Source organism: Gopherus flavomarginatus, chromosome 3 (assembly GCF_025201925.1).
Source record: "Gopherus flavomarginatus isolate rGopFla2 chromosome 3, rGopFla2.mat.asm, whole genome shotgun sequence".
NCBI classification, from domain to species: Eukaryota; Metazoa; Chordata; order Testudines; family Testudinidae; genus Gopherus; species Gopherus flavomarginatus.
In genome coordinates, this window is record NC_066619.1 from 128,755,602 (window position 1) to 128,775,891 (window position 20,290).

Consider the following 20,290-nt stretch of genomic DNA (forward strand, 5'->3'; position numbering starts at 1 on the left):
AGCTGAGGCTGCAGCAGGCTTAGCCATACGCTCAGATCCTTTAGGCTTGAAACCAAAGGGCTTGCCAGCTAAAGCCGGAGAAGCAAGGCTGTGAGCAGGTTTGACTGCCCCTTAGGAGCTCTCGGGGTGGAGGTGCTGGGAGTCTGGGTGTGGCGCAGCAAGCTGGAGAATCTCTCCCTGCTTCCCAAGCAAACCAGGCACCCAACATGGGCATCGGAAGTGGGGAATACAGCAGGACAAGAGGCCCACCTCTTAAATCCTGGCCGATTCCCTTCTGGATCTGGGCTAGTAGAGGTATAAACATAAAACGCTCTGGAATGAGTCAGAGCCACCCAGCGAGGTTTCTGATCCCGCTGCAGCAGCAACAGGAGGACGGGGCCCAGGTGGGCAGAGCAGCACGCCCCCTTTTATAGCCCCGGCCTGAGGCTGTTCAGGAAGAACACAGGGAAGGCCAAGAGGGGACGGGAGAGAAGGCCTACAGGCACTGCCATGAAACCCACCGCTGTCAGCAGCCCCACCCGGGGCGGCAGCTTATATGGGCTCGAGTGCTCAAGCACCAGGAATATTCAACACTGGGGGCTGTGCTCCACCAATATTTGGAGCTGGGTTTCTCCTCTGCCCCCGCCTCGGAGCTTCTCTGCCTGAAAGAAAACAGCCAGTGCCTCTCTCCCTTGTTTGTGCTGCTTTTGCCTAAGGCTACAGAGATCAGTGGCAGGCAGCTTGTTGGAGCACCGGGGGAGGGGAAGAGGGAGAGAGGAGGGGGAAGGAGGCACACACATGTTGGGAGCTCTCTCCTCTGCCCCCCCCGCCTGGCATCCAGGGGCAGCAGCAGGGGTGCGGAGGCCACACATGATGGCAACTCCCTGCCCCGGTACCCATCATAGGGGAGGCGAGTGGGCTTACTGGACCTGAGAGAGTCCCTAGGAGCATTTGCAGTGACTGGTGCAGAGTGAGTGTGCTGCAGGGGGGTGGGGGGAGAGGAGGGGTCCCTCCCCTGGAGCTTGCTTCTGCCAGTAAGGAAGAGGGAGAGTCCTCTCTGGCCCTAGCCCTGGGGCAGTCTGTCTGCATCCCAAGTTCCTTATCCCCACCCCTGCCCCACCCCAGAGCCTGTGCCCCCAGCACCCCAACCCTGAGCACCCTGCTGCAGTGTGAACCCCTCATCCCCAGCCCCATCCCAGAGACCTCACTTGAGGGGGAAAACGTGCAACTTAAATTTGGTGGTCAGTTTGGAGTATCATTGTGTTTAGCACAGTACTTGATTATTTTACACCCTTCAAAGTTTACAGGTGTTACAAAGTGGGAATGTTCTTAATGTTTTCTCCGACTACTCTGTGGGTGCCTCAGTTTCCCCTATGCATTTCTCAAGGATCTAGATGGTGGGATAAGAGTGTGTGATTGTTGTAGAGCCCTAGGGTGCCAGTGTGATGTCGTCTGCACAGAGAATGGCTGAAACTCTGTCTCCGGGCAACTGATGGCCTAGGCCGCTCTCCTGCAAGGTGCCAACTGAAGGTGTTGGAGAACAAAGAGATCAGGTGGCCTCCTAATGCCTGGAAAAGAGACAAAGGCCAGAGAAGAGAGTGACAGTGCCTGTGCGGACTTCCGGGAAGTGCATGGTGTGGAAGAGGATGCTGGGATGCTTTGGAACTACTCCATACAAAGCCAGTCAGGACTCTGAGGGAGCCTCCTCTCTCTGAGCATTCTGTCTCCAGGGCAAGAAGCTTACACCTTCCTGGGTCTGACCTCAGAGCATTCAGCATGCCCTTCCACACTGTGCGCTTTCCGCGGCGAGTCTGCCCAGGCAGTCCTGGGGCAACCAGAGGTCCCTGCACCCCAACTCTGCAGTCAGACGTGACTCTCAGCCAGCCAGTAAAACAGAAGGTTTATTAGACGACAGGATCACAGTCTAAAACAAAGCTTGTAGATACAGAAAACAGGACCCCTCAGTCAGGTCCATCTTGGAGGGTGGGGAGCCTAGACCCAAGTTCTAGACCTCTCCCCATTTCCCCAGCCAGCTCCAAACTGACACTCCCTCCTCTAGCCTTTGTCTCTCTTCTGGATCTCTTCTGATCTCTTTGTCCCCAGCACCTTCAGTTGGCACCTTGCAAGGGAAACTGAGGCACCCACACAGTATTCAGAGAAAACATTAAGAACATTCCCACTTTGTCACAACAAGTGCAACAAAATATAATACTGTATATTGAAGCAGGCAAGTGCTGCTTCTGACTTTCCAGTTTTAATTGACCCTTGTAATCTTGTGGTGCCGATGCATTGTAGCTTCATTTTATATCGGCTTTCAGGGCAAGTGGGGGGGCAAGCGGGGGGGCAAGCACCACCATTTTGGGCACCACCAAAAATTATACAAACCTGCCGCCTATGGCCCCACCAGCACACCCTGTAAGCGGGACTTTGCAGAGCCCTTCCAAGTACAAATCAATCCGCTGTGGGGGATGAGGGAGAGCGATGCTTAGCCTGCGGCGCTGATGTGGCGCGTGTTGAAGGCCTGCATTCCCCCCGCCACCTGCAGGCCTCGCTCCCTTGCACTGCAGCTGAGGAGTGCAGCACTCTGTTTGCACTTGGCTTTGCAGACTTTGCCCGACAGAACTTGCTGTGCTGGCTCCAGAGCTGAGTGCTTTAGCCAGGCCAGCACTAGGACCCTGTGGGGTGTGCAGGAGGGAGTGGTTGTGGGAGCAGAAAAAGGAACTCCTTTATAAGCGGGTCAGGCACTCCTCTTGCTGAACCAGGCAGGAAGGGAAAGGCAGGGAGAGGCTTGCCCAAGTGCAGCTGTTGCACCTAGGAGAAAGCAACCAGCATTCAGAGCACCTGACAGGAGAGCAGGTGCTGTGCACTGAGCAAGGTGCCCAGGGTCTGCCACTCACACCCTGTTGCTTCCTGGCCTCCCCCAAGAGAACCACCACCACGGCTTCCAGAGACAGGCGCTTTGAGAAGGGGAAGATGGATGAGGAAACAACAGGCGACTCTGAGACCTTGCTGGAAAAGCCAGGGCCAGCTGAGCTGAGGAAACCGGTGCTGTTCAGAACTTACAGGCGGCGATGGTTCCTGCTGCTGGTGGTTTGCCTGCTGAACTGCTCCAATGCCATGGTGAGTACTGGTGACACTGCCCTCAGCGCTTAAACCTGTTTTCTTGTGGAAACCTGACATTCTGGTCTGGAACAAGCCTGCCTTTCTGTGACACTGGTGGGGAGAGAACAGCTCTGTCCCAACTAGCATCTGCAGCAGACGAGCTTCTAAGAAACAAAGATTGGTCTTAATGCATTACCTGTGACAATACAGTGTGTCCTAAGTGTCTGTCTAGGCAGCAGCCACTTGTGATTTGAAAAGAGATCGGCCAAAGCACAAACTTTACTCCGTGTGATGAGCTGAAAGGTGTGGCAACCTTAACCGAGCGGAGAGATTTCACAGCAAAACTAAAATATGGAGAACGCTCACTTCAAATGGATTTAATGAGGAGGAAAAAATCTGATCTAAGCAGCCTGCAGAGGAATCCTTTAGGAACTTCCCTTGTCTCGTGTATTTACATAGTTTGTTTGGGAAGTTACAAAGAACTGTTTTCCATGGCAACGTAACAGCAGCAAGCGTTAGACAAAACCGAGCTGGAAAATACACTAACACAGCTGGTATAAATTTAACAGTGTGCTTGGTTAATCATTCCTGGGTTTTGTAGGCTGCTTTTATTATTTTGAAGTGTTTGGAGAGCTTGGATGGGTTATTTGAATTGGAATCCTGCCATAAAGGCCTAGTTCACACTAGGAAACGCGTCTCAGTACAGCTATACATGTAGCCTAGAGGCAGCTTGTACCAGCAAAAAAGTGTTTTGCCAGCATAGTTGATTCCAGTTCCCCAAATTAAATAAGCTATACCACCAACAGAACTGCAGCTACACTAGGGCTTTTGCTGGTATAAATCACAGAATCACAGGGTTGGAGGGGACCTCAGGAGGTATCTAGTCCAACCCCCTGCTCAAAGCAGGACCAGCCCCAAGTAAATCATCCCAGCCAGGGCTTTGTCAAGTCTACCCTTAAAAACTTCTAAGGATGGAGATTCCACCACCTCCCCAGGTAACCCACTCCAGTGCTTCACCATCCTCCTAGTAAAAAAGTTTTTCCTAATATCCAACCCAGACCTTCCCCACTGCAACTTGAGACCATTGCTCCTTGTTCTGTCATCTGCCACCATTCTCTTTGGACCCCCCTGCAGGCAGCTGAAGGCTGCTATCAAATCCCCCCTCACTCTTCTCTTCTGCAGCCTAAATAAGCCCAGTTCCCTCAGCCTCTCCTCATAAGTGTCGTGCTCCAGCCCCCTAATCATTTAAATTAAAAAAATTATTTTAAAAAAAAATCACATCCCTAACCAATATTACTACACTGGCAAAAGTTTTAGTATAGACCTGGCCACAACCTTGTACCTTGGTCCAGGACTGGCCTTGGCAGACCAGTGAGGGAAGCCAGGACGTTGTGTCCTAGGCTCACAGCAATGTTTCTTCCTCTGAGAAATTTCAGTCACATTGCAAGAAGAAATGAAAAACCTTAAATCATTTTAAAGTCAAACATACTTGCCAATGTCATGTCTGCAGTGATGTGAAGATGGATGGCATCTTACTTCATACAAGTAAAATACTGGACATTTTAAATGTAAGAACATAAGAATTGTCATATTGGGCCAGACCAATGGTCCATCAAGGCTAGTATCCTGTCTGCCGACAGCTCCCCATACCCAAACTGTGGGAGCGGTGTACAAAACAGGGCTGTTGGAGTGATCGACCTCTGTCTTCCCCTCCTAGTTTCTGGCAGTCAGAAGTTTAGGCTCACCCATGGGCTAGTCCCGTGGCCCTGCCCCTTGCACACAAGGCCCCACCCTCTGCAGCAGGAGCCCTGAGCCCTCTTCCGTGGCCAGAGTGGTCCTGGGCTGGCTGGAACCCAGAGCCTCCCCTCCCCCACTGCTGCCAGAGCAGCCCCGGGCCAGTGTTCCACGGCAGAGCCTTCCTTGGCCTGTTATACCCATCGCTCATGGGGTCACCCAGAGCATGGGGTTGCATCCCTGCCCACCTTGGCTAATAGCCAGTGATGGACCTATCCTCCATGAACGTATCTAGTTCTGTTTTGTAGAGTCAAAGCTCTTCAGCAATGAACTCAAAAGTAAGAACTGAGCACACTAGAAGACCTAAACTTGCCACCAACCAAGTGCAAGTAATGCACATCATCTCATCTTGAACATGCTGTTTCCTTGCTGCTTTTCCAATCTGCATCACACCACTTCCTTTCTCACCAGAAAAATACAATATGGGATCCTCCTGGAAAGCTGTCTGCCAAAAAGCAAAGTGGCTAGCAACAGGAATGACAAGATCACACCAGACTGAAATGGTGCAAATGCTATTAAACAGCATTAATGACACTTGCTGCTTAAAGGTGTGGGTGTTCCCTAGGTAGACTGAGTAGCTTCTCAGTCTGCAAAGAGCTAGCAGGGCTAGTAACAGAGGAAGGTGCTATTCAGCATGAGCAAGGGTGGCACAATCTAGCCCAGAATGTTTTAAAGATAGAGTTGGAAATAGCTTGGCATCAGTGAGTGGGCATTAGGTAGTTTCCTCACTGGCGTAAAGCAACAGACTCATCTAATTCTCAGAAAATGGACCAAATGTGCTTCCTTTAGAGCCTCTTATGAGCTGTTTATGATCCGGGTTTAGAAAAATTGGATTTATCAGACAAAGCAGGCGTCTTTTCTGTAAGGGCTTGCCTGCCCTATGAAGTTATTGTGAGCGCTTCAATGCTCTGATCTAATCCTGCTCTCAGATGGGACTGACTTGTGCCTGGGCAGCAGCTTTCCACAGCTGTCAGCTCATGTGCACTCACTCCCACCTCCCTGCCCAAGTCCTGCACATGAGCAATCCCCTACTCGTGGGCCTGTGTTTCTAGGATTGGGGACCCTGTTTGTATAAGTGCATTCTCTGCATAGCTCTCCTATACTGCCTCAGCCAGGGATCAAGTGGCTTTTGACATGCCTGCAAAATGGCACTGTAACAATGTGGGACTCACCCCTGCGGCGCCTCCTGCTGGTCATCTCAGGGAATTAGCTCTCCAGCCATTGGAGCGCCCTCTGCAGGCCGATGTCCCGCTACCGCTTGGCCCCCTGTGTCCCTCCTGGACCTGGTGCCGTGTTATCTGTGGCACTGCCCCCTGGCAGTAACCCTTCAATCTTGGGGTCTCGCCTCCCCAGGGACCCTCACTATCTATCTATCCTCACTTCTCCTCAGTATAGGGCTATTGCCAGTCATTGTCTAGCCCCATGCCCTGGGGCAGACTGCAGTATCAGCCTACTCATCACTGGCAAGGTTGGTTTTGGACCTGCTGCCTTGGCCTACCCCTGGGTTTCCCTCTGCAACCTCCAGTACCTGTTAGCCTTATGCTAGGCCACAGCCTGGGGCTTTCCAGGCTGGAGCTCCCCAGCTCCTCTGCCTTTCCCCAGCCCTGCTCCACTCAGTTGCCCTGCCTCTAGCCCCCTGCAGACAGGCCCATCTCCTTCTACAGCCAGAGTGAGACTGCTGCTCCTGGCTTCCCTGGCCTTCTTATAAGGCTCTGTTGCTCAGTTTGTGGCGTGGTCTCAGCTGCAGCCACTTCCCCAATCAGCTGGGGTTTTGCTCCCTTCCCCAGCTCCAGTTCTCTGCAGGCCTTTTCCAACCCCTTCAGGGCTGGAGCAGGTGCTCACCCCGCTACAAGCACCCTGTGCTAATACCTGGGAGAATGAGCTGAACTGAGTTGCACAGATCCTGGGGCCCTGATCACGGGGCAAAACCAGAGTCATGAATAGATTGCAGGAACACAAAAGGCAGGCAGGCTGCGGAGCTCAGAGAATAGCAAGAGCTGGAGAAAGGATGACAATTCCTTGTGAATGTTTTATTCTAAAAGTTTTACCAGACTTGTAATATTTGAAAACGGCTGCCCAGTCCTACTAAGCTGGCAAATAAAGAACTAAACTTTAATTAATAAACAGGTGCAACTTTTATTCTACCAGTGCCAGCAACAAACAGTTGAGGTGCAGCAGGAAAGACTTAGAGCCTAAACTCATTGCTCAAAGTCAATAGGAGTATTTTCATTGGACTTTGGGTCAGGTTCTAACACTGAGGGGCCTGAAAAGTTACTTGTATGCTTAAGTGCTTGCAGAACCAAGCTATACACACCCAGATGTTGGCTAACTGACAGCTAAGGGTCGGCATGAGAATCATTCACAAATATTAGAAGGCCTTAAATATGATATAAGAAGAGAGTGATTGGGAGAAATAGGATGAAATTAAGAAAGGGAAACTCTAGGTTAAATATCTTGAAAAATCTGACTGTTAGCGCTAAGATTGTGGAACAGCCTCTCCAGGGAAGCGATGGAAGCCCTGTTTTTTGAGATCACAGCTCTAGCAAATACATGGCAGGAAAGAGGATGAAGTAGATGTAAGGATGGAAGGTTTCTGGCCAATGGGAGCTGCGGACCAGCGCTCAGGAACGGGGCAGTGTGCGCAGTTTCCCTGGCCGCCCCGCACTTAGCGGCCGCAGGGACATGCCAGCCACTTCTGGGAGCCGTGCAGAGCCAGGGCAGGCGGGGAGCCTGCCTTAGCCCTGCTGCGCTGCCGACTGGACTTTTAATGGCCTGGTCAGCAGTGCTGTGTCATAGTATTCTTGGTAACACAGACGGGGCCCCTGTGGACGGCTCAGGAACAGGGATGGATCTGGAAGCTTGCCTGGTTTGGCTGCATGTAACCATTCCCACTCTCTTGGCCCGCTTCACCTGGTTGGCCAAGTCTTCCCCCAGTAGCATGGGGATGGAATAATTATCGTAGACTGCAAAAGTCCACCTTCCTGACCAGCCTTTGTACTGGACAGGCAGTTCAGCTGTAGGCAAGTCTACAGCTTGTGACATGAAGGGGTAAATTGTCACTTGGGCCTTTGGGTTGATGAATTTGGGGTCCACCAAGGATTGGTGGATAGCTGACACTTGTGCCCCCGTGTCTCTCCATGCGGTAACCTTCTTTCCGCCCACTCTCAAACTTTCCCTTTGCTCCAAGGGTATTTGAGAGGCATCTGGGCCTGGGGACCTTTAGTGTGATGGTGGTGTAATGACTTGCACTCGGTTGGGGTTCTTTGGGCAGTTGGCCTTTATATGTCCCAGTTCATTACACTTAAAGCATCGCCCAGCTGACTGGTCACTGGGCCGAGGTGGGTTACTGGAGACTGGTGAGGTGGGAGAATAGGGCGTCTGTGGCTTTCCTTGGGTTGTAGGTGGGGTCTTGGGCTGCCCTCGGTTGTAGGGTTTATTGTCGATGTGCCCCCTGGGGAATTCGCTCCCCTTGACAGTAGCTTTTTTCTTTTCTGCCACTTCCATCCATTTGGCTCCAATCTCCTCCGCCTCGGTTATAGTTTTGGGTTTCCCATCTAGGATGTACCTTTCTATTTCCTCAGGAACACCCTCTACGAACTGCTCCATTTGTATTAGGAGGTGTAGCTCGTCCATATTGTTAACCTGGGTTCCTGATATCCAGGCCTCCTAATTCTTTGCAATGTGGTAGGCGTGTCGGGGGAATGACACATCTGGTTTCCATCTTAGGGTTCTGAACCACCGACGGGCATGCTCAGGTATTATCCCCATTCTGATTCTGGCCTTGGTTTGAAAAAGTTTATAATAGTTCATGTTCTCCTTAGGCATTTCAGCCGCCACCTCCGCTAAGGGTCCACTGAGCAGTGGCCTCAGCTCTATCATGTACTGGTCTTCAGAGATGCTGTACCCAAGACAGGCTCTTTCAAAATTTTCTAAGAAGGCCTCAGTGTCATCACCTGCCTTGTAGGTGGGAAATTTCTTGGGATGTGGAACAATCACTGGCGAAGGGTTGGTAGGATTGGCTGTGTCATTCTGTTTAGTTTTTGCTAATTCCATGGCCTGCTGGTGGTCCTCCCTTTGGAGCTCCATTTCTTTTTGTTTCTTCTCCATGTCTCTCCTGTGGGCAGCCTCTTCCCTGGCCATTTCTGCCTGAATTAGTTCCATTTGTCTTTTATGTTCGTTGTGTTTGTTTATTGCTTTTAATTTACCTATTTTTAGTTTGTTTGTTGCTGCACTGGTGCTCATTGTTCCTGCTTTCTTGTGCTGGTGCGCCCTCTTCTGTTTACTGCCTGAAATGCTGTTCCTCTGCTGCCTTCTTAGGGTTGCTTAGCAACAGAGTCTTTTTTTAACTTTTCCTAAGTAGCCTTTCACGTTTAAATTAGAACAAAAAAAAACCCCTTTCATTTGCATATCTGTTTTGCTGGAGTTCCTGTTGATTCACAGTTGGAGTCCTTTTGTTTAACAAAAGACCCTTGTTAAACCTTAATGTCTCTGCCTTTAGGCAGTCTCTTTGCACAACCAGAAAGGAGAAAAGAAAAAAAAAATTTCTGGCTGTAGTTTTAAACCCTCTCCCCTGCTTACAAACAGCTAGCGGAGGGAAAGAAGAAAAATAATAATCCTACTGGCTTTTGCTTTTAACTCACTGGCTTTTGGATTCTTATCCCAATGCTGCTCACCATGTCATAGTATTCTATCCCCAATCTGAACCTTAGAGTCCCAAAAACTGAGGTACCAGCATGAATTCCTCTAAGCTTAATTGCCTGCTTACATCTGATACGCTGCCACCAACCAGGAATTCCGGTGCCTGGTACACTCAGGTCCCCCCAAAACCTTGCCCGGGGACCCCCAAGACCCAGACCCTCTGGATCGTAACGCAAGGAAAGTAAACCCTTTCCCTTACCGTGCCTCTCCTAGGCTTTCCCTCCCTGGGTTACCCTAGGAGATCACCGTGATTCAAACTCCTTGAATCACAACAGAGAAATCAGGTTGGTTCCCCCCTCCTTTTCTCCCCCTCCCTGGGTTATCCTGGAGAGACAGACAGATTCAAGCTCCGTGAATCTAAACAAAGGGATTCCCTCTTCTCTCCTCCCTTCCCCTTCCCTGTTAAATACAGACTCAATTCCCTTGAGCCTCAACAAGGGGAAAAAATCAAACAGGTCTTAAAAAGCAAAACTTTTAATAAAAAGAAAGAAAAAAGTAAAAGTTATCTCTGTAATTTAGATGGTAAAAGTTACAGGGTCTTTCAGCTTATAGACACTAGAAAGAAGCTTCCCCCCAGCAATATGCAATTTAAAATACTTCCAGCAAACTACACATTTGCAAGTACAGAAAACAATCAAAAGACTGTAACTGCCTGTTCTACTTAATAGTCACTATTCTGAATATATAAGAGACTGTAGCAGGGAGATTGGCAAGAAACCTGGTTGCACGTCTAGTTCCTTCCAGGACCCAGAGAAAACAAAGCAAAACCCAAAAACACAAACAAAGGCTTCCCTCCACCGAGATTTGAAAGTATCTTGTTTCCTGATTGGTCCTCTGGTCAGGTGTCCGGTTCACTGTTTGTTAACCCTTTACAGGTAAAAGAGACATTAACCCTTAACTATCTGTTTATGACATGCTGATCGGAGCCACCAGGGTCCCTTTTCCACCGGGCATTCTGGCTGAAAACCGGACGCTTGGCAACCCTACTTCATGGGTATATAAAGGACAGAGCATCGCCAGGCAGTCTTATATGACAGAGATAAATCATGAATGCAAATCGTGCATCCAAGTCATGAAATTATTCCTACAAATGCAATAAAAAATGAGGTATTCAAAGTTTTAACAAATGTAGGGGGGTGGGGCGCCAAAGACGCTCCTCACCTGGGACACCGTTTGGTCTAGGACTGGCCCTGATCAAAACTATATGAATAATGGACACTTAAAATGGGTCCCCTCCACAGTATGCAGGTAGAAGTCTGTGCTGGCTTTCCTCTTGGTCTCCTTCCCAGCCCCTGAGATTCAAACCCTCCTGCTGCCCAGTCAGCCTCTTTGCCACCCTCCGGACACTGGCCGCGGGGTGGGTGAAACTCTCTCACCCAGTATGGTCCCACGCCAAAGACTAAAACACGGTAAAATGTGTGTTTTAATAAATCCGTCAGTGTAGAAACGCTGCGATCTTAAAACAGAAATAAAACCCGTGAGAAGGGAAAACCCCCACACTGCCAATTCAGTCCCATTCGGTACCAGTCTCAGATTGTCCTGCAGTGCCTACGTACCAATGACTACAACCTTGGAAAATCAAGATAGAATTATTGACCTTCTCAGATTTAAGAGCCGAAGTATACAGAAGTGCTCTCTCTGCTGCAGCTGTCCACGGGGGTCTCCAACGTGACAGAAAAGAAAAAAGAAAAGAAAAGAAAACACTTAGGTACATGATGTAATAAAGTGCCCATGCAGCTAAACACTGGCCCCAGTTCCTCGTTGCTCTGCACCTTATCACGTACAGCCGTGCACAGTGGCTCTGTGCCGCTGACATTCTGCTCTTGTGCTTTGCGGCCATCGTACAGGTGTGCAGAATCTAGGCATAAGGAAAACTCTTCTAGCAAAATGTCTCATTACCCAGGTCTGTATGTGGGATCTCATTAAACTTAAACCATAATACTTGGTACTCCGCAAACTTGAAAATGTAGATATTGCCCCAGTACATTTGGGAATTTTTAAAGTAAAACTACAATAATTTCTATAAGGCCAATATACTGTAGGAAACAATTGGCTTTTGAAGCTCCTTCCTTACTTAGAAAATGCAATAAATTGGCCTTAATTAAATTTTTTGCCCCACAAAAGCTTGTGGCTGAAACAGCCACACTTGTAACCAGGCAACAAGCAAAAAATGTATTAGAGAGGGCTCAGGGGAGGGAGGTTGTGGCAGGGAATATTCTGGCTTCAAGAAAGGTTGTATTGGAAAAAAGTTGGAGTGAAGCTAACTACGTCTAGTGAGCTAATTCCTTTAGAAAGAACTACCTACCTCCTCTGCCCAACACCCAACGGAGTCTTAAATCAAAAGATCACGTAAGAAGTTTCGCCTAGAACTCAAGCAGCAAACAGAAAAAGAGAGGCCAAATCCAGCATAGGAAGTCCATCCCCTGAGCCCTTCCAGGTCCCTTGTGCCAGAGCTGTAGTTGCTCAGTTGAGGCCAGTATTGCTGACAGATGATCGTAGGAGGAACATGGAACTCAGTACGTCTCCGGAGGCTGGTCTGATTTCCACACACCCGGGTGTGGTCAGACCTCCTGATGCAATCTGACTCACGAGTCTGGAGCAAGAGGACATTCCCACAGAGCTGTACAATACTCCATAGCTGGACATAACACCCCAAAGGGCCCACACACTCCTTCTCCAGGTTATTCTGCACAACAACACACTTGCTACGTGGCTCTGACCCTGACCTCTGCAGAAAGACAGATCAGGGTTGATTTGCCCCAAGCGGGTGCGGGTGAGCATCCACCCCCTTAACCCCAAGAGGGGAACAGATGATAGTGCTGGTTCCACCAGGGGTTGGGGGGAGGGGGCAGTTCTAAATTCCAGCCAGGGCTCTATAGCACCCCTGCTGGTAGCAGGCTGCAGTTCTCTGTACCTTTGTGCCTGGAGCACCTCACTCGCTTTCTGGGCTGCTTCAGCCAGCTCTGGCCTCCCAGTGTTGCTAGGAGGTCACTGAGCCCATTCAGGGAGGATGTCCTGCCAACGGGAAAAGGCAAGGAATGAATCTGCACTGCAGAGACTCAAAGTGCCCCAGGGTTAAGCTACTTGTTCACGGCAGGCTCTGGGCCAAATTCTATTCCCAGTGCATGGTGCAAGTCTCACTGACTCCACTGGGATTGCACCTGTGTAACTGAGCAGAATCTGGCCCTCAGCCTCTGGTGAGAGAGATTCTCTTCCTGTTAGCCAATGACCTCATCAAACTAGTGAGGGAGGGAGGAGCAAGCTGGATTCATGCAGAAGGACTACGCGTGCATGACTGAGTAAAACAATGCAGCCAGCCTTGCCTGGCTGGCTTTGTCAGAACAGTTTCCTGTAAAGCCAAGCCCTGACTCTGGGGCATAGCATGCTGTTAGCTTTGAAAGCCTGCAGAAAGAAATCACATTAGCTGTACAAGCTTCCCAAACACATTGCCACATCATGCAATGATACCGTCCCACAGCCAAACAGCAGCAAACTAATTTGCCTGGAGGGTTCATTCCAGCAGTCGCCTACACTAGGTGCCCCTCCAGTTAATGCTGTAAAATGGCTTCCATCTCACTACTGTACAAATCAGTTCACATTTTTGACTGACTCTCCTGGCTGCCTGATGTTTGGGTTCCTCGGAGTTGGCTGAAAATGCTGCCCTTGTTGCAAAAGAAACATCCCTGTAATGTTTTCGATAGGGCTATAGCTAAATGGAAGTGTGAACCGTCAGCATGTGAGCAGTCCTCACTGACAGGTCTTGGGAAGCACAGAGATGGTGTGTTAGACCTATTGTTACAGGGAGGTGCCAGAACTCCCGTTGGAGGCCAGGGGTAATCCCCTGGCTACTCAAGCAGGCAGGGAAGAGAAAAGATGGCCCCTGAGCCAGGGAGCTGCCCGGATGGGGAAAGGCAGCGTGAGAGGAAGGGGAAAGATAGCCAAAGGTGGGATTTCAGGTTACCTCAGAAGGATGGAGAGGTGAGTCCTGAGTATGAAGTGGGGATTGCCAAGAAGATAGGGAGCCTACAGGGGAAACAAGGCAGGTCAAGAGCCTCGGGGGTGGAGGAAGCAGAGACCTATGGTTGCGGGGATGGGGGGGCTCCGGACTTCAGTAAGAGAAGGGTCCTTGGGTGGGGGGCAGGGCCAGCCAGGGGCTAGCTTTCCCCAGCCAGTGGTTCACCCACCGCCCATGCTTTGGTCTGACCCAGTATGGCCGTTCTTATGTTCAGAGTGTAGAGACGGCAATGAGGAAAGCTTATGTCACAAACATTTTGAGTGTAAGATTAGCATGATTGGGGTTGAGTACAAATCTAGTACTTTCCTTGCTCAAAAATGAACACTGCACATGCAGATATGAGCTCAGCTTGGATTCCCCGTTTCAGATCTTTTCGTGCTTTTCTGTAGAATAGCTGGACCATGCAGTTAGAATCCCACTAATGCCAGAACTTTCCAATCTCAGTCCAAACTCTTCTGGGCTCAGGCACGTCCATACAATTGATCCAAACACAAGACCCCAACAACTCAAATTGTGGACGGAGTGTGGTTCTGGATTTCATCTAATTTGTTAGGCAGATATGATTTCCTACGAGAACCCAAGGGCTGTAGAGTTACACTCTTAGAACTGGGGCAGGATATTTCAGGCTGCAAGGAAGAGGCAGGAGGATCCAAATTACTAACAGCATTGTTTCCCTGATGTGAATCATCTCACACAAGCCTAAAAGTGTTAATTCTCCCAAACATTACAAAATATTTCCCTGTTTGTACCACCACAGTGTAGTTATAATTAAACATTTCTCTTGGCTAGCGAAGCAGCAGTTCTGGCCTCTTGACACTTGGCTCTTTCCTGAAGTGAGTCCCTCTAGTCTAGCTGGCAGTTTTAGCACTCACGCTTCCACTGAGGCAGGAGTCCTTTGCAGAGTTACTTTGATTATCGTACGAGTACAGCCATCTCAAACTCTCAGTTGTGCAAAACAAAATTCCATCACACACGTTTGTAGACCACAGTACTCCTCATCTTCTGAGGCAGTTGCTGCTGGCACTTTGTTACCCACACATCAGAAGCATTTTCTAAAGACTGAGTTGAATGCAGTCCCATACCTGAGAAGCGATTCTTTAGGTAACAAGTTTTGAGGACAGGATGTGCATACTGGAGCAACTTCAGAACATCTTATCTCCTTTAAAGCTGTAGCCAGCCTATATGTTTGTCTGATCCTCCTCCTCCACAAAAGATGGAGCGATGGATGCACACCCAAGCAGTGTTGCTGTACTGCACATTTAAAAACTTTTTGATCTTTCTGGTTCTGCAGGTCCCTGTAAATTATCTTCTATTCAAAGTTATACTGTCATTTTTAAATTGTGTCAATGTTTCTATTGCAGCTGTACTAGCAGCTCTTAAAAGAAAGCTAGAATAAGATCCTATCTGCTGGGTCTTCCTTGCAAAAAAGAACTTGTTTTGGGCCTCTCTAGTCCGATGCCTGATGTGAACATCAGTTCCGCTGTTTGAGTTAGTGCATGTCAGGGGAGAAAAGTCCCAGCCTTTAAAAGTACTTCCCTTGCATTTAAGAATATACTTTCCGGTTCCCACTTTTAAATATAAGAACCTCTGGTTCTTCAAGCATCAGGGCACAGGGGAGAGACGGCACATTTTGACTCGTCAGCAAGAGTCTTTGAATTAGTTTATTGCTAGTGTCAACAATGAATGAAAAGCCACACACTGTGGGCAACCAAGCATGGATTGGACTAAGACAGGAACTCTTGAGTTCAAGCTCTGGGTCAGACCTGACTAACCGTGTACCCTTGAGCTACACTCTGAAAGACAGATTTTCTGGCTTGTCTGCTAGTTCTGGGTGTGTGGTGTTTGGGTCCCATCGTGTACAGCTAGCACCTGATGTTGAGATGGATGAAAGCAGCGGGGTTCTCAGTATGTTCAAACAATCCAGTCCCTTTAAAGGATCAAGCTGAGTGCTCAGATGAGGCACCCAAAGCTCATGGACCCTTCTGGAAGTGTTGGCTTTCACCTCTGTCCTTTTCAATATGGAAATAACACTCCTTATCTGACGGGGTGCTTGGGAAGGTCAGGTCTCCCACATCACCAGTGCTTAGGGGAATAAGCTACTCCGGTGCAGGAAGCAGATGTAATGTGGCTTTTTGCACTCGGTGTAAGGGAGGGCCAAGCTCCTGCAGCAGCGCTGAATGCTCCAGCGGGAATGCGGCCATGACTTCACTCATTAGCCAGTGGCTGCAGGGCTGTGCTGGGGAACAGGATGTTACACCTCTCCCGGGAGGCTAGAAACAGTGGCTGAAGTTAGCTCTGGCCTGGTCCACACTACACAGTTAAATCGATTTAAACAGCATTAAATCGATTTAACTCTGTACCCGTCCACACTACAAGGCACTTTAAATCGATTTTAAGGGCTCTTAAAATCGATTTCTGTACTCCTCCCCAACGAGAGGAGTAACCCTAAAATCGATATTACTATATCGATTTAGGGTTAGTGTGGACGGAAATCGAAGTTATTGGTCTCATTCCTTTAATGTAGCTACCCAGAGTGCACCGCTCCTGAAATCGATGGTAGCCTAGGACCATGGACGCACACCACCGAATTAATGTGCCCTAGTGTGGACGCATAAAATCGATTTTATAATATCGGTTTTATAAAACCGGTTTTAGTAATTTCGATTTTATGCTGTAGTGTAGACGTAGCCTCTGACTGAGACTGCTCTTCGAGAAGCTGCCAAAGAAGGAAAACACTAATCTGTGCTCAAACCTGCTTATCAAATGTATCCGGAGCACATTGCACTGAAAGTTGAAGGTGATCTTTAAGAGCTGCAATAGCTTCAATCAAATTAAATGTTGCAACCCACCCCCACCCCCCAATTAACTGGACAAAAGCCTGAGATTGAGAGAGTTCTATGTGTTTGTAATCTGTTTAGGGTCTTGGTCCTGACTTAGCTCAGGGGGCTGGACTTGATAACATCTCAAGATCCCTTCCAGCCCGACATTTCTCTGATTCTGTGCAATCTCTAGCTAAAATAGGCTTTGAATTGAAATGTTCTGTGGGATGAATTCTCAGTGTTGAAAACTGGTCTTGAAAAACATTGACACAAAGTCTACGCAGGCATTTTGAAACTCAGCCAATGCCCCACATTTTTCAGCATGGTTGGATGCTCTCAGGAAAAAGTTGCCTGATATTGAAAGGTGCTGAGCACCTGATCACAACAGGAATTCAGAGCACTCAGCAAAGCAGGCTGATGGTCCAGGTGCCAAAAAGTCAGATTTAGGGGAAGAACTTCAGGCACCAAGTTTGGAGAAATAGATGGACATTTTCCTTCGTGGGAATGGAGGCGGAGACGGACTGACACGCAGGGTGTAACGAACCCCATTAGACTGATCGTTTATAGTTACTCTTCAGCTCTGAGCCTTCTCAAGTGGGTAAACATTTTAAACTGTAAGCTACCAGCTCTCTTGCTCACTAGCAAGGGAAACGCTGTGCGAGACAAGCTCTTCTCTGGCAGGATAAGACCTCCATCTAAACCAGTTGTCGACACTGATCTCATATGTGCAAATTATGTGAGAGAAGAAAAGCTCTCTTTTTAGGGTTTTGTAGCAACACCCGTATTTAAAGTCACAAGACGTATTCTGAATGCAGACAAGCTGATGGGCTCAAAAGGCACAGCGTGAGCACTCCATTAACCTAACTAATAAAACAGTATTCATATAAATTGCCTAACAAACTACGTTGTAGCTACCCAAAGCATCTCTACTTTTGGTGATGTGTAGCTACACGCTGCAGTTAAAAAAAAGCTGCACCCACACTGCTGTGTCAGTAATAAGCTGTGGCAGGAGGAAGGTAGCAGGACACTACACAGTTAAAAATTGCAGTGTAGGTAGGCAGGCAAGTCTTGGGCTAGAAGAGAACCATATACACGTATTTGCATACATACCCATGCCCTCCCAGTGTGGCTTTACTCACCTAAGGTGTGCCTTGCCGTCTACATTGCCACTTAAACCCCGCTGGGGGCGATGGGGGTCCCACCTGAGTGCATATTCTACATGCCTCCAGAAGAAGCATGCAGCATACACAGAGCTTTAGAAACCACTTCAAAGGGCATATTTTGACACCATTTGGAAGGAAACGTTAAATCTCAAAATTGAGGTTTTTAAGAAGGATCTTGTGTTATCCAGTGCGGAATACAGATAATTCCATCAGTTCTGGATAGCTGCAGACATCTGCTACTGACATAACCGGAAAGATCCCGTAGATTGTTAGTGCTTGGCCTATGCCACCGGCTAGACTTGCAGTTATAGGTAAATGGTGCCCATTGTGAAGCTGGGATGTCTAAAAGGCTCTCATTCCTTTAATATTTAACATTCTTGCATTGCAAGGGGATGCAGGAAATACCTGGTGAAATCATATGTGTGCGCTACACAGGAGGTCAGACTAGGATGATCATAGTAGTGTCTCTTATGGCCTTAAATTTGGCATTATAATCAACAGTATTTTGCATTTTTAAAGGGGACGATGGAGCAGACTATAAATGCCTCTGCCCTCACAATGGCTGGGTGCATAGAGTGCAACATCCACGTAACATTCTTTGTAGCAAACTCTAGAGTATCTCTCAACTTGTAGCTGTAATCAGCAGTTTAGGGCCAAATTCAGTCATGACATCACTCAGCGGGGGTGTAACTTACCTGTCAGTCTAATTGACTGTAAGGCAATCTAATGGGGCCTGCTCAGCCTTCGTACAGTAACTCAGTGGGGTTACTCTGGGTTCACACCAGGGTAAATGACAAAACTTGGCCCAGGAAGTCCTAAGCTGGTGATGTAAATACCGTAGAAAATTGGGAATTACACCAGATTAGGCTCCATACCATCACCTCTGAATCTGACCCAAATAGTGATCGTCACCATGGTGGGGCACCTGCACTGAAGAAGACTCACTGAAGGACATGGTGGGGGCGCTGGCAGACTGGCCCTGCAGGGGAGTTTCTGCATTCATATGCCATCCAGTAGCCGTACTCTCCCCCACAATCCTGCCCCCCGCCCCCGGAGTGGGCTAGGAGCCAAGAAAATGCTGATCACTGTGACCACGGCAGCAGCAGAGATTCTGGCCTTTGCACTGGTCTAGCAGATGGATGGGGGCTGATTTTCAATGGGGGCGAAACTACATCATCACCTGGTGTCTCTCCAAAGCACAGTCATGCAGGGATTGAATGGGGCAAAGCTCACCCTGGCCGACCGAGTGTTAACTCTTACCCGCTCTGTTCTGTTTTTGGCAGCTGTGGCTGACGTTTGCTCCAGTGGCTGACAAAACAGCAGCCTACTTCCACATCTCCATGGATACGATTAACTGGCTGTCTCTGGTGTACCTTCTCATATCTATCCCGTTTGGACTGGTGGCAACCTGGATTCTTGACACCGTGGGACTCAAGTGTGCTGTAAGTTTGAATGAGAAGCTGCATTAACTAACTAAAGTTGGGGCCATTGTGTATTTTTGTATAGGCAAGCGTAATCTTTGCTAACTAATACTCTGAATATACGTAGCAGCCCAAGTCATAGCATTCTGACTAAACACTGTGTGAGATGAATGTATTTAAAACTATCCTTCCTACCTTGCAATGAATAGAATCTGGTCCAAGAGGAAATGAAGTGGGGAACAACAAGAAAAGAAAACACAAAGGAGAGTGGGAATAACTGTCTGATACCTTCCCCTTTCTCTCTTTAGGGCCACTAATTTACATTTCTCCCTGAACTTCACTTGTTTGTATTTTCCACTAAGTCTTTCCTGATAACTTGAAACTTCATCAGATTACCATGAAGCACTTAGAGATGGTCTGTGCCCCATACTAAACAAACTTTAGTCAAACACGAACTTGATCAGAGTATTGAGACTAGATGCATTATGGAACCTGAATGTCTGTCTTTATTTCAGTCGTCCAACTGGGATTGGTTTTGTTGTGCATTTACCAGTGTCTTTTGAGGGCAGATGCTTCCTAAATTAGCCAGGACTATACTTGCTTGTCATGTGATAAAGGGTGGCTCCATGCTACCTGGGGCTCAGCAGACCTGAGTGCATCTTTCAACTTATGCAAGCCCCAGTCAGTTGATGGCCCTGGTGAGACTGTATGGAATGAAAGATGAAATAAAACGAGGGAGTATTTCTGATGGAACCACAATGCTGCCAGCACCTCTGCACATGTCTGAATGGCAGGGAAGGGATTATGAGCCTGGGATATGCCAGACTGGCCATCTAGAGTCATGCCACATCCTAGAACTTAATTCAGGCTGCAGCTAAGTCAGCAAGTGACTGCAGTCCCTCTTTACTTGTTGTAGGTGATACTTAGTGCCTGGCTGAACATGGTTGGAAGCATCATTCGGACTTTCAGTGTCATCAGCTTCCTGAGTCTGGGATCCCTGACCTACACGTACCTGTTCATAGGACAGTGCCTCTGTGCTCTGGCTCAGCCACTTGTCATTTTTTCTCCAACAAAACTAGCGGCCCTGTGGTTCCCAGACCACCAGAGAGCTACGGCAAATATGATCTCTTCAATGTGTAAGTAACAGCTACAAACGTGCCGAGCTGGAGCGAGGTCACTCCATAGCAGAACCTGCCTGGGGTGTACGTGGCCTACGGAGTTGTATTATAGGACTGTGCTAGTCAGCTATTCACACTCAATACTTCACAATTACAGCCCTTCCTGGGGATCTCTCAGCAA

General features: G+C 48.5%; 1 protein-coding gene and 1 long non-coding RNA gene across 2 annotated transcripts in view; one reads left to right on the forward strand and one right to left on the reverse strand.

Moving 5' to 3' along the window:
• Positions 1–2,738: 2,738 nt before the first annotated feature.
• SLC49A3 (solute carrier family 49 member 3) overlaps positions 2,739–20,290 on the forward strand; it is a 34,176-nt gene continuing 16,624 nt past the window's right edge. The window contains exons 1-3 of the mRNA XM_050943134.1: positions 2,739–3,099; positions 18,854–19,012; positions 19,908–20,127. Coding sequence (XP_050799091.1) covers positions 2,953–3,099; positions 18,854–19,012; positions 19,908–20,127 — 526 coding nt within the window. The 5' untranslated portion in view covers positions 2,739–2,952. The remainder of the gene's footprint in view (positions 3,100–18,853; positions 19,013–19,907; positions 20,128–20,290) is intronic.
• Positions 10,282–18,919, reverse strand: LOC127046356 (uncharacterized). Its single transcript, XR_007773010.1, has 3 exons — positions 18,831–18,919; positions 12,488–12,588; positions 10,282–11,234 (listed from the first exon to the last, which is right to left on the reverse strand). It is a non-coding gene; the product is annotated as an uncharacterized LOC127046356 (long non-coding RNA).